The sequence below is a fragment of the Trachypithecus francoisi genome, unplaced genomic scaffold, assembly GCF_009764315.1.
Source record: "Trachypithecus francoisi isolate TF-2019V2 unplaced genomic scaffold, Tfra_2.0 Lachesis_group5, whole genome shotgun sequence".
In the NCBI taxonomy this organism is placed as follows: domain Eukaryota; kingdom Metazoa; phylum Chordata; class Mammalia; order Primates; family Cercopithecidae; genus Trachypithecus; species Trachypithecus francoisi.
In genome coordinates this window covers 26,094,229-26,108,831 of record NW_022681470.1, presented here as the reverse complement: position 1 = coordinate 26,108,831, position 14,603 = coordinate 26,094,229, and the positions used below count along the sequence as shown (strand labels likewise).

General features: G+C 35.8%; 1 protein-coding gene across 4 annotated transcripts in view; it reads left to right on the top strand.

Moving 5' to 3' along the window:
* Positions 1-14,603, top strand: part of NME7 (NME/NM23 family member 7) — a 235,379-nt gene that overhangs the window by 22,749 nt on the left and 198,027 nt on the right. For all 4 annotated transcript variants that reach the window (XM_033198961.1, XM_033198963.1, XM_033198959.1 and 1 more), the window contains one exon: positions 13,626-13,733. In XM_033198961.1, coding sequence (XP_033054852.1) covers positions 13,626-13,733 — 108 coding nt within the window. Of the gene's footprint in view, positions 1-13,625; positions 13,734-14,603 lie in introns of those variants that run through there.

Sequence of the window (14,603 nt, the reverse complement as noted above, 5' to 3'; positions counted from 1 at the left end):
TCTTCATTGCAGAGGAGAAACTTAACCAATGTGATCTGGCAAGGAGGAGGAAGTAGAATAAATATCTTGGCCACTCGTTCTTCCTTTGATATGTAGCCACTGGCTTCTACTGGCCAAACCTATGTAAAAGTCCAAGGGCAAGGGGGTCCTTTGATGAAGTTCATGGAGGCCAGCTGATCAGGCTTAGAACAGGATGGGGAAGAGCAGAGTGATGGTCTGGAGGGACAAATGGAAAATGTCTAGCACATCCACTTTCAGGCAGAGTGGTACAATAGCTATGGGACAAAGGAATAACAAGACTTGGCTCAGTGTGTTTGTGACCTTGACAACAGTTGCTTTTTTGGAAAAACTCAAAGTTAGCATTTATATTGTTACTTTCTGTGTTATCAGATGATTTCTAGCTCAATAATAAAGTCAATTTTCTAACTGAATATTAAGTGAATAGTTTATAATTGCTTAAATATTTTCATGCCACTATAATTAGCCCCAGAATTTATTTATTGATTAAGAGCCATCTCTCTTTTTGGAATATTGCGGTTCAGTTAGTTGTTGGCAAGTGATCTCTGATGGGTAACTCATGTCCTGGAGTTACTTAATACTTTGCCAAGTATATTCGTTTAAGATGGTAGTCAGAGAAGCCCGTAGTTATCCAGAAAAGTAAGAAAAGATATCCTCTTTGAGAATCTTTCTGGAAATATAAGTAAACGAACTTACAAACAAATATTAGAGTTTTGGGGGGAGTTTTTTGAATATGGAAGAGTGAATTTTTGCCATTTTGTCAAGATGTATTGCTGTGCACATTTATTTACTCCTTTAGATCTTTATTTTGGTAAATATTTTATTTGAGTATTTTAAGGTCCCAGAACTAGGAGAGCCAGCTTGAAGTTTCAATAGACATAAGTGATATAGCCTCTGTCTTTGAGAATTTCATAATTTTATCAGAGAGATAATTGTGTTGTGTAATACAAAATTAGACGACAACCCAGTGTTCTGCTGTGGGAACATCAGTCTGCCGTGAAGAAACAAGGGTCCTTGTTCAACTAAGCCACTTAACAAGTCAATGTAATTTTTGCCAAGTCACTTAACTTATCTGAGCTTCTGTTTCCTCATTGTTAATGTTCCTTTGATCTCTGAAATTCTGTGAAAATCAAATTCCAATTACAGAAATATCCATTGGCTGGGGTTGGTCTGGGAAGACTTCATAATAACCATGTTTTCTTTGAGATGTCTAAAGGAAAGTTCAGCCTTGCTTTTCAGAGAGGTTTCCCTTGATAGATGGTGTGTGGCATTTTTTTTTTTTCCACTGGGCAGTGATCTACAGAAGTCAGCAAAAATTTTCAAGATCATAGGGCCCGAGGTGAAGTTTAAAAAGCTGTTTCTCCCCTGAAACTGGATGTGTACTTTTTTAAATGATTCCATCTTGTTTGACCAGCTTCCTGCTTTATACTAAACTGTGGAAATGGTTCTTTTCTGGCATTTTTCACTAACAAAATTTAGCAGGAATTAAGGTGAAAGTACATCTTAAACATCACAGTTGGGGAAATACAAGCGTTTGTGTTCTGTTCACTGCATCATTGACTTTTTTTCTGTAAAGACTAAAACTAATGCATTCTATTTCTGAGATATTGTCTTGAAGTGACATTAAAAAACACAATCTTGGAAATATGTGAAATTCTGTTGAAAGTGTTTTTTCAAAAGAAAACATTTGTTTTTAAACTGTAATTTTTTAAAAGCAAAAAGTGATTGCAACGGTTATTCTTAGTGTTTAAAGAATTTAAGTGAAATAGGATAGCTAACTAAATTTAATAATTCACCTAACATTTTCTTCTGTTATAATTTGTTTTCCTTTATTAATGAGAAATGCTAAGTTAGAGTTGACAAATTAGATTCTTAACACATGAAGACTCTTTTTACTTGAGCTTGGCTTCTGTCTGTCTTTATGAGATAGATTTATGAAGAAGCAATAAGTCTCTGTGAACAACCTGGACAGGCTCAAAACTGGTTATGGTCACACTAAAGTCAGGTTAATATTTGACACTATTCAATGTAAGAAAATTTCTTGGTCTTTGAAGGAAGCCTTGGAGGAAGACTATGTGATAAAGGATAGGTACAAAACAAGTTAGTGCTTAAAATCTAGCCTCTGGCAATAGGATAATATAAACCTTTTCCTTGTGTTTTTATTTCTATTGTACTTATCACTGTGACATCTAAGTAAAACAATGTGAATTACTATGCTTGTTTGCCTACTATGTAGGTAATACATTTTTAATTGTCTGCTATGTTCTCAGAATGTTCAAGGCAAAGTGAAAAGTTCCTTGTTTAGAAGCCACTTTTCACTCACCCTTACTGGAAGCAGCTGGCTTGGGGGGGCAGGTTCTTAAATGGTGTTGATTTCCTTCTATATATATATATTTTTTTCTTCTAAAAAAATCAGGATACATGTGCAGAACATGTTTGTTACATAGGTACACGTGTGCCATGGTGATTTGCTGTATCTATTGACTCGTCGTGTTCCCTCCCCTCATCCCCCACCCCCCAACAGGCCCTGGTATGTGTTGTTCCCCCTGGGTGTCTACATGTTCTCATTGTTCAACTCCCACTTATGAGTGAGAACGTGTAGTATTTGGTTTTCTGTTCCTGTGCTGGTTTGCTGAAGATGATGGCTTCCAGCTTCATCCATGTCCCTGAAAAGGACATGATCTGACACCTTGTTATGGCTGCACAGTATTCCATGGTATATATGTACCACATTTTCTTTATCCAGTCTGTCATTGATGGGCATTTGGATTGGTTCCATGTCTTTGCTATTGTAAATAGTGCTGCAGTAAACATACATGTGCATGTGTCTTTTTAGTAGAATGATTTATATTCCTTTGGGTACGTATCCAGTAGTGGAATTGCCGGGTCAAATGCTATTTCTGCTTCTAGATCCTTGAGGAATCGCCAGTGCATATCGCCAGTCATCTTCCGCAATGGCTGAACTAATTGACATTCCCACCAACAATGTAAAAGCGTTCCTATTTCTCCACAGCCTTGCCAGCCCCTTGTTTCCTGACTTTTTAATCATCATTCTAACTGGTATGAGATGGTATCTCATTGTGGTTTTGATTTGCATTTCTCTGATAATCAGTGATGTTGAGCTTTTTTTCATATGTTTGTTGGCCACATAAATGTCTTCTTTTGAGAAGTGTCTGTTCATATCCTTTGCCCACTTTTGGATGGGGTTGTTTATTTTTTTCTTATAAATATGTTTAAGTTCCTTGTAAATTCTGGATATTAGACTTTTTCAGATGGGTAGATTGCAAAAATTTTCTCCCATTCTGTAGGTTTCCTGTTCACTGTGATGATAGTTTCTTTTGCTCTGCAGAAGCCCTTTAGTTTAATTAGATCCTATTTGTCAGTTTTTGCTTTTGTTGCAATTGCATTTGGCCTTTTTGTCATGAAGTTTTTGCCCATGCCTGTGTCCTGAATGGTATTGCCTAGGTTTTCTTCTAGGGTTTTTATGGTATTGGATTTTACATTTAAGTCTTTAATCCATCTTGACTTAATTTTTGTATGAGGTGTAAGGGGTCCAGTTTCATTTTTCTGTGTATGGCTAGTCAGTTTTCCCAGCACCATTTACTGAATAGGAGATCCTTTCCCCATTGCTTGTTTTTGTCAGGGTTGTCAAAGATGAGATGGTTGTAGATGTGTGGTATTACTTGTGAGATCTCTATTCTGCTCCATTGGTCTATGTGTCTGTTTTGCTACCTGTAACATGCTGTTTTGGTTACTGATGCTGTTGATTTCTATTATAATGTCATTCAAGGTGAATATGGGTTCATGGAGACTCAGACTAAACTTTAGAAGCCTGTTGAACTGTAACCTTTATCATCTACATAATTTACTCCAGAATATCTTTTAAGTCAAACAGAAGCAGATACTTGGCTTGAAATAGATTGAGACTAGTTACTGACCCTTCAGCATGCAAATCATGAAAATAAGACTTCTAGTTGGTTTAAGACATTTCTTCATCATGCATTATGTAATCCATTTAGTATGATTTAAAGAAGGGAGCACTTTTGTATGAACAAAAATATTTTGCTGCCTATTGTGAAGCAATTTTTCCTAAAATACAGCATTACGAAATGCAATGTACATTTTTTTCAGTGCATTGTTAGAATTACAAGTCTGATAAGTGTGGCTTGATTTTTATTGTTATGATTGTATTGGTTTTTAAAACCTGATTTGTCTTAATAGGGGGTTAAATTGAAAGAACATAGTTGCTGTTTCTAGAAATCTTAGTCCAGTGTCTCTCAGAAGGGAGTTTCGATCCCTTCTTGCCACGGTTAAGGAGACTGGCTAAGAGCAGGACATCTGGAGTCAAGCTGCCTGGGTTCACCTCTGTTTATAAGCTGTGTGATCTTGGCAAATTTCTTTTTTATAAAAAATTAAATTTTTATGGTTACATAGTAGGTATATATATTTATGGGGTTCATGAGATAGTTTTGATACAGGCCATGCAATGTGAAATAAGCACATTATGGTGAATGTACTGTGTCCCATCAAGCATTTATCCTTTTGATACATTTATCCTTTGATATCCTTTTGTTACAAGCAATGCAGTTACACCTTTAAGTTATTTTAAAATGTACAATTAAGTTATTATTGGCTACAGTCACCCTACTGTGCTATCAGTAGGTCTTAGTCATTCTTTTTATTTTTATATTTTTGTATTTATTTTATATTTTTGTGCCTGTTATTCACCCCCACTTTCCCTATAGCCTCCCACTACTCTTCCCAACTTCTGGTAACCATCTTTCTACTCTCTATGTCCATGAGTTCAATTTTTTTCCATTTTTTTAGAACCCAAGGATAAGTGAGAACATGCGATGTTTGTCTTTCTGTGCCTAGCTTATTTCACCTAACATAATGATCTCCAGTTCCATCTCTGTTGTTGCAAATGACTGGATCTCATTCTTTTTTATGGCTTAATGGTACTTCATTATGTATATGTACCACATTTTCTTTATCCATTCATCTGTTGATGGACATTTAGGTTGCTTTCAGATCTTAGCTATTGTAAACAGTGCTGCAACAGACATAGGAATGCAGATATCTCTTCAATATCCTGATTCCCTTTTATTTGGGTATATACCCTGCAGTGGGATTGCTGGATCATATGGTAGCCCAATTTTTAGTTTTGTGAGAAACCTCCAAACTGTGTTCTCCGTAATGGTTTTGCTAATTTACATTCCTAACAGCAGTATACAAGGGTCCCCTGTTCTCCACATCCTCACTAGCATTTTTTATTGCCTGTCTTTTAGATAAGAGCCATTTTAACTGGGATAAGATGATATCTCATTGTAGTTTTGATTACATTTCTCTGATGATCAGTGATATTGAACACCTTTTCATATGCCTATTTTCCATTTGTATGTCTTCTTTTGAGAAATATCTATTCAGATCTTTTGCCCATTTTGTAGTCAGATTATTAGATTTCCTCCTGTTGAGTTGTTTGAGCTCCTTAGGTGTTCTGGTTATTAATCCATTGTCAGATGGGTAGTTTGCAAATATTTTCTCCCACTCTGTGGGTTGTCTCTTCACTTTGTTGATTGTTTTATTTGCTGTGCAGAAGGTTTTTAACTTGATGTGATCCCGTTTGTCCCTTTTTGCTTTGGTTGCCTATGTTTGTGGGGCATTGCTCAAGAAATTTTTGCCCAGACCAATGTCCTAGAGATTTTCTCCCATGTTTTCTTGTAGTAGTTTCATAGTTTGAGGTCTTAGATTTAACACTTTAATCCATTTTTATTTTATTTTTGTATCTGGCTGGAGATAGGGGGGTCTAGTTTCATTCTTCTGCATATAGATATCCAGTTTTCCCAGCACCATTTATTAAAGGGGCTGTCTTTTCCCTAGTGTATCGTGTTTGCACTTTTGTTGAAAATGGGTTGACTGTAGGTGTGTGGATTTTTTCTGGGTTCTCTATTCTGTTCCATTGGTCTATGTGTCTGTTTTTATGTCAGCACCATGATGTTTGGATTACTATAGCTCTGTAGTATAATTTGAAGTCAGTTAATGTGATTTTTTTAGTTTTGTTATTTTTGCTTCGGATGGTTTTGGCTATTCTGAGATTTTTGTGGTTCCAAATAAATTCTAGAATTGTTTTTCCTATTTATATTCTTTGAAGAACGACATTGGTATTTTGATAGGGATTACATTGAATCTGTAGATTGCTTTAGGTAGTGTGGACATTTTAACAATATTAATTCTTCCAATTCCATGAACATGGAATAGCTTCCCATTTTTTGGTGTCTTTTTCAAATTATTTCATCAGTGTTCTATAGTTTTCACTGTAGAGATCTTCACTTCATTTCTTTTGTTAATTCTTAGGTATTTTATTTTATTTGTGGCTATTGTAAATGGGATAACTATTTAAAATTTCTTTTTCGGATTGTTCACTGTTGGCATATAGAAGTACCACTGATATTTGTATGATGTTGTATCTTGCAACTTTACTGAATTTATCAGTTCTAAGAGTCTTTTAGTGGAGTCTTTAGGTTTTTCAAAATATAAAATCATATCATCTGTGAACAAGGATAATTTGACTTCTTCCTTTCCAATTTGGATGCCCTTTATATCTTTCTCTTGTGTGATTGTTCTGGCTAGGGTTTCCATTATTATGTTGAATAACAGTAGTGATAATGGGCACCTTCGTCATGTTTCAGATCTCAGAGGAAAGGCTTTTGGTTTTTCCCCATTGAGTATGATACTAGCTGTGGGTCTGTTATATGTGTCAAATATGCTTTTATTATGTTGAGGTATGTTCCTTCTATATTCAGTTTTTTGAGAGTTTTCATCATGAAGGTATGTTGAGTTTTATCAAATGCTTTTACAACATCAATGAAAATGATTGTATGGTTTTTATCTTTCATTCTTCTGATATGCCCGATCACATTGATTGATTTGCTTATGTTGAACCATTCTTGCATTCCAGGGATAAATCCCACTTAGTCATAATGAATGATCTTTCTAATGTATTGCTGAATTCAGTTTGCAAGTATTTTGTTGACGAGTTTTGCATTAATATTTATCAGAGATATTGACCTGTAGTTTTATTTATTTGTTTGTTTATTTATATGTGTCATTGTCTGGTTTTGGTATCAGGGTAATACTGTCCTCATAGAATGAGTTTGGAAGTAGTCCTTCCTCCTCTATTTTTTGGACTTTTCTTTACTGAGAGACTTTATTATGGCTTTGATATCATTACTTCTTATTGGTCTCTTTAGGTTTTGAATTTCTTCCTGGTTCAATCTTGGTAGATTGTATGTATCTAGTTATTTTTCTGTTTTTTTCTAGAGTTTTCAGTTTATTGGCATATAGTTGCTTGTAGTAGCCATAAAGATTTTTTTGAATTTCTCCAGTGTCATTTGTAATGGATTTTATTTATTTATTTAGAGACAGAGTCTCGCTCTGTCATCAGGCTGGAGTGCAGTGGCACGATCTCAGCTTACTGCAATCTCCTCCTCCCCGGTTCAAGCAATTCTCCTGCCTCAGACTCTCAAGTAGCTGGGACTACAGGCACCCGCCACCACGCCTGACTAATTTTTGTATTTTTAGTAGATAACAGGGTTTCACTATGTTGACCAGGCTGGTCTCGAACTCTTGACCTCGTGATTCTTCTGCCTCGACCTCCCAAAGTGCTGGGATTACAGGTGTGAGCCACTGCACCCAGCCATTTTGACTTCTTAGTAATAGCCATTCTGACTGGTGTGAGATGGTACTGCATCGTGGTTTTGATTTGCATTTCTCTATACGCCACAGTTATAGTGTTATAATGTCCTGTGTTTTTCTGTGTACTTACTATTACCAGTGAGTGTTGTATCTTCAGGTGATTATTTGTTGCTCATTAATGTCTTTTTTTTTCCGATTGAAGTACTCCCTTTAACATTTCTCATAGAACAGGTCTGGTGTTGATGAAGTTTCTCGACTTCTGTTTGTCTGGGAAAGTCTTTATTTCTCCTTCATGTTTGAAGGATATTTTCACTAAATATACTACTATAGGATAAAAGTCTTTTTTTCCTTCACCACTTTAAATATGTAATACCTCTCTCCCAGCCTGTAAGGTTCCTATTGAAAAATCTGTTCCTAGATGTATTGGAGCTCCATTGTTTATTTGCTTCTTTACTCTTGCTGCTTTTAGAATTCTTTCTTTATCCTTGACATTTGGGAGTTAGATTATTAAATGCCTTGAGGTGGTCTTCTTTGGATTAAATCTGTTTGATGTTTTCTATAAACCGTCTTGTATTTGGATATTGGTATCTTTCTCTAGGTGTGGGAAGGTCTCTGTTATCAGCCCTTTGAATAAACTTTCTACCCCTATCTCTTTCTCTACTTCTTCTATAAGGCCAATAACTCTTAGATTTGCCCTTTCCAGACTATTTCCTAGATCCTGTAAGTGTGCTTCATTGTTTTTTATTCTTTTTTTGTCTCCTCTGTATATTTTCAAATAGCCTGTCTTCAAGTTCACCAATTCTTTGTTCTGCTTGATCAATTCTGTTATTAAAAGACTCTGATGCCTTCTTCAGTATGCTTTTTGCATTTTTCAGCTCCAGAATTCCTGCTCAATTCTTTTTAATTATTTCAATCTCATTGTTAAGTTTATCTGATGGAATTCTGAATTTCTTCTCTGTGTTATCTTGAATTTCTTGGGTTTCCTTAGCAGAGGTTTTTTTTGTTTGTTTGTTTGTTTTTTTTTTTTTTCAAGAAACACAAATTTTCATGAAATTTGAAAATTCAAACCACAGCATGACGTTAAGAAAACACAAATATTGCTTATCTAGAAGAAAAAGTGTTTTGAACTTTTTCATAAAATATTTAGGAACAAAGAAGTTGAAGCTTGGAGCGGTAGAGTGAGAAATAAGGAATACGTGGGAGAGAAGGTAGAGTGAAAATAAAGTAGATTAGATTTTTTTTTTGTTAGCACTAAACTGGTTTGCTTCAGGCCCCTAGCCAGGGTTGATTTTGAAACATATAGCAGAGCTATTTTGAATACTCTGAAAGGTCAAACATGTCTGTTTCTTCAGGATTGATCCCTTGTGCCTTATTTGGTTTATTTGGTAAGTTCATATTTTCCTGGATGATCTGATACTTGTGGTTGTCCATCTGTGTCTGGGCATTGAAAAGTTAGGTATTTACTGTAGTCTTTGCAATTTTGGCATGTTTGTACCCATCCTTCTTAGGAAGGCTTTCCATGTATTTGAAAAGACTTGGGTATTATGATTTAAGCTGTATCTGCTTTAAGGGGCACCCTAAGTCCACTATAAAACTAATGATGAATGTGTAACAGATAGTGTTATAAAATTTAAAAAGAAAATTGTTACTAAGATTTTTATTGACAAAAACAGATCTATAACTGAACTCCCCAAAAGGTAAGAATTGTACTTTGGCTCTGATTTATTAATATTATATATCCTTTACAAAATTTTACTTAGTATTATATGTTCAGTAGTTTTTATTTTTATTTATAAATATAATTTTGGTCATTTTTCTGTCCATCATAAATCCCTTTTTCCTTCATACTGATTTTTTCTACAAAGACCTTTAAAAAACTATTTACCTAGGATTAGTTGCAGCTGAGGCTGCATCATCACACATCCAGAGATGCTCTTCTTGTATGTCAGAAAAAGATCAGTGAGGGAGATGAGTGTGTGCAATGCAGCTCTAAAGTCACAGGTGGATCTATAAACCACCATCATTGCTTTGGGAGACATAGGCAACAGAAATCTTAAGTGCTTCATGTAAACTAAGTCATTTAATCCCCATAACTACCTTATGAGGAAAGTACTGTTTCCATTTTTCAGATGGGGAAAATGAGGCTTACAGAGATTAAGTCTTGCCCATGTCTTTTGGACTCTCTCAAATATTCCTCCATAATTTCCCCCCAAAAAACCCTTTATAGTTTCCTGGATCTTCTCTTTAAGCCACATATTTCAGGGCCATGTCACTTGCTGTAGGCTGCCAGCAAATGGTAGCAGCAGTAGCACCAGCAGCAGCAGACTTACCAGATTGGCGTGCTCATTGCGCTCAGCGTACTAGTAGTACCCGGCCCAGTTGGTATTTGTTGCTTGATGATCAAAGTATCATCAGGAATGGAATGGTTTTCTGATTAGTATTATTGAAATATGTGAGGCCAAGGTACAATTTTGCTTGGTAACATAAGCGTAAACTCACTCTTGAACTGAGAGATTGGATTTTTTAAAGTATATCTATATGGAAAAGATTGTTAATTTCATATGATCCATTGTAAAGCTGGGCCTTCCTTTAAACAGTAGCAGAGAGAGGTGGTGGTGTGATTTATTTCACTAAGGAGTTGCTTAGTCTTCAAATATAATTTCACTTGCAATTCCAATATTGGTCAAAATTTCCATAAAATCACCTATTTTATGCTATAAAACATATGAATTTTACATTACACTCAATAACATACATATATACACACATATATGCATGTTACAATGTAAAAATTGTTTACATTACTTACCATTGAGTTCTCTCTGTATAGACAGAGACCTTAAGACTTTAAGATACTAAGGCTTTTGGGTACAATAATACCACATTGTCCAGTTCAAGTCACTTCAAGACTTCTGGGTATAATAATACACATCTTACTTCAAGACTTTAAGATTTCTGGAACAAAGTGTGATTATGTGTGAGGGATCAACTCTTTTATTATGTATAACTTATATTTAAAATGTTCAAAAGAGGAAAAATGATTTGGCTTCTTTAAGAAAGTCTGTTTTTGATGCAGTGTAATCTTTAAATGCTCCCCATAAATTACTTTTGATAGAAGCTGGAATCTTCAAGGAAGAAGGAACTAATGATTGTCTATATAATCATTAGGTTGCGACAGTCTCATCAGAGCATCTGTGGCAAACAGCTGAAGGGGTATCTATGTGCTACTAAAGTGTTTCTCCCTCTTGAGTTGGCCCTGGAAGGTTAGTGATATGGAAATATGGAAATATCTGAGTCATAGAAAGTGTAGTTTCCAGTTTTGGCTCAGTTGTTAACCAGCTCTGTGACCTTATTCTAGTCATTTATATTCTCTGGAGCTCAGTTTCTTTATCCATAAAGTGAAGAGTTAAAAACAAAATGATATATAGCTTTAATATCATTTGAGGAAAAAAAAGCAAAAGGAAACCGAGTTCCTCTTTTTTTCTAGATTTGGCTCAACAAAGCTGAAAAGTAAATTTTCTTTAAATTTTAAAGGTGGCTTTGGTCTGGATGGTGTGGGTAAGTGTGCATGTGTGTGTGCATGTGTGTCAGGCAGGTAGTTGAAAGACCAACCTGTGATATTTTATCCCAAGTCCAGATGTACCACTGTTATATCTCTAGATATATCTTTAAACTCTAGGAAGTAAACACAGTTTTTACTGTAAAAGTAAACCAGAAAGTTAAGTTTAAATTAGGTTTGAATATAATTTGTACTTGGAGTAATAAACCTTTTCTCACAGAGGAAACAGCACTGACTTGGGAGTTCGTTTCCAAAAACTCTACTGAACAAGCACAGGTTTGAGCTCACTTTTGTACCTGTTTCTCTGCCCCTTGGTGGGCTCCCTCTACCAGCTTCTTAGGCTTCTCAGTCACTTGCCTACTTGACTTGAGACTCAGCACATGTCTTACGAGTAAAAACAACACAATGAATGTTGGTTTCATTTCAGTGGGCTTCCTGTCTTTCTGGATCTTGGATCCTCATATCCTGGCTGCCTTAAAAGCTCTCCAAATCTTTGATGTCCTACTTTTCTAGTTGTTCTTGGAAGTAGCATTGGTTTGCTATGAGCTACTTTGTCATAGCCAGAAGCAATAGTTCTTCAGTTTATTTTCTTTGTATTAAAACTGTTTTCTGGATAGAGTATAGTGCAAAATTCTGCTGCCCAATTCAGAATTAAAGAGTGTGGCTGGCAGGTTTGGTGGATAGGCTACATGGATAAATGGAAGTACCAGGTTTCATTGATTTTTTCATTTGCTTTAGTTAGATGTGTCATTTCTTCTATTTTATATTTATTTTAGTGAAGGCAACATTTCAATTATGTATTTAAGTAAATATTTTATTATGGATAGTAAAAATTTTAATTTACCAATATTTAAATTTTTATTTGTAAGTGAGTACAATACTAGAATGCACAGTGAAACTTAAACTCAAAAAAGCTGTATTGTTATATAGTCAATATGAAAAATATATATGATGAAAGGCTTTTACAAATGTCATAGTATGTCTCTTATTTTACATTTATTTACTCTTGAGTAATCAGCCTGGTTTAAATATGTCTTTGGATGATTATGGGAAAAATAAAAGTGTCTTAAAAACTACTCATCTACATGATAGTTTATGGATATATTATAAACATAATAAGACATACAACTTCTACCATTAGAATTTATAAGTCAATTATTAACATAAAAAGAATCCCCAAATTTCCCCTAACCAGAGCATCAGATGGCAAATCCAGAATTAGCAATAAAAATCCTAGATTCCCTTCTTCCCTATGCTTTTATTTGCTTATTATAAACTTTGGGGCGAGGGTATTTTTACTAACATATGTAATGGGAAATCCTTCTCGATAGTCAAGGGAAAAGGACCCATCTTTGACTTATTTTTTTTCATTTTTTGCTCTCTGTGGTAGCCCTAAGAATGTACTTCACAGACCTCCAACTACAGGCAACCTAAATGACCAAGGGTCCCAGCTGCTGTTCTCTGAAATCCACTGCTGCTTTTGTGCTGAGCACTTGTTTCCCAAAGGCTGCTCCCAGCCAGTGATTGAGAGGAACAGGGATACTAAAGCTGGCCCCTCCCTGTCCTTGGGAGTCACCTGGCTCTAGCACTTCCTGATGGGCTTATTGAACCTTCCTTAGAGGGTGTAGCAATCTGGGATGATTCCACTTAACCTTCCTTGCATCTCTCTACCACTCTGTGTCAAACTTGCATTGTTTTTTTCAGCTTTTCTAGTCTTCCTTGGCTCCTTCCTCATTTTATATTACGGGAATTTTCCTTAATGAAATTCTTGCATGTTCAATCTTGTCTTCACATTTATTTTCAGAGGTCCTAGACTAACACATTCTCTATTTCTATAAAAAGATACTATCATATGTAATTACTAAGGAAAAAAGATGTTTACTATAATTTTAATGGTAATATTCTGATACTACTAGATTCTCAAATTTAGGGAAGTCAGAACTTCATATAATTGAGAGCTATCCTCAGAAATTTATTCTTATATTAATTTATTGATAGTGTCTATGTAAACTTGCTTTCAGAAGGACTGAATTGCTACCACAGTAAAATCAGGAGCTCATGTTCTCAGAAAATGTTAATTTACTCAGGATGATTAGATGGCTATAAAGTAATAAGCAATCCATAAGTCATCTCTGAGATATCTAAGGGTATTTAGTGAGAAATTAAAAGGAAATATTTGTGAGGGTGTGTTGATAACTGATATTTTGTTGAAAAGCAGAAAAATTCAATACAATAGGTAGGAGTAAGTTTGTTTTTGGCAAATTGGTAATTCTTGCTTTCATTTTGTGTGACTTATAGGAGAGTGCTTGTTCTTTATATGTTAGTGTTAAAATTCTTCTGTCTTTCTTCGCAGAGTCATAGTGAAAGATTCGTTTTCATTGCAGAGTGGTATGATCCAAATGCTTCACTTCTTCGACGTTATGAGCTTTTATTTTACCCAGGGGATGGATCTGTTGAAATGGTAAATAAGCCTTTCTTTGCTTGAATGTCGGCAAAGGGGGTGAACATGGGAACCATTGCCTTTTATATAATTGCTTTTTAAAAACAGATTTATATGTATGTGTGTGTGTATATATATATATATGGAAATTCTTTTTAAAAATATTCATTATAATTTCAATATAAGAAGTTAACTGGGGCCGGGCGCGGTGGCTCAAGCCTGTAATCCCAGCACTTTGGGAGGCCGAGGCGGGCGGATCACGAGGTCAGGAGATCGAGACCATCCTGGCTAACACGGTGAAACCCCGTCTCTATTAAAAAATACAAAAAACTAGCCGGGCGAGGTGGCGGGCGCCTGTAGTCCCAGCTACTCCGGAGGCTGAGGCAGGAGAATGGCGTAAAAACCCGGGAGGCGGAGCTTGCAGTGAGCTGAGATCCGGCCACTGGACTCCAGCCTGGGCGACAGAGCGAGACTCCGTCTCAAAAAAAAAAAAAAAAGAAGTTAACTGGTGTCTTTACTTTTAATGTCAAATATAGGAAATTTTTTTTTTTTGTTAGAAGACTGAAGTGGGGGTCGGGCACGGTGACTCATGCCTGTAATCCCAGCACTTTGGGAGGCCGAGGTGGGCGGATTACTTGAGGTCAGGAGTTCGAGACTAGCCTGACCAAACATGGTGAAAAGCTGTCTTTACTAAAAATACAAAAAATTAGCCGGGCGTGGTGGTACATGCCTGTAATCCCACCTACTCGGGAGGCTGAGGCAGGAGAATAGCTTGAACTCAGGAGGTGGAGGTTGCCACTGCACTCCAGCCTGGGCCACAGAATGAGCCTCTGTCTCAAAAAAAAAAAAAAAAAAAGACTGAAATGGGATTATTCATGTTTTGGATAAGTA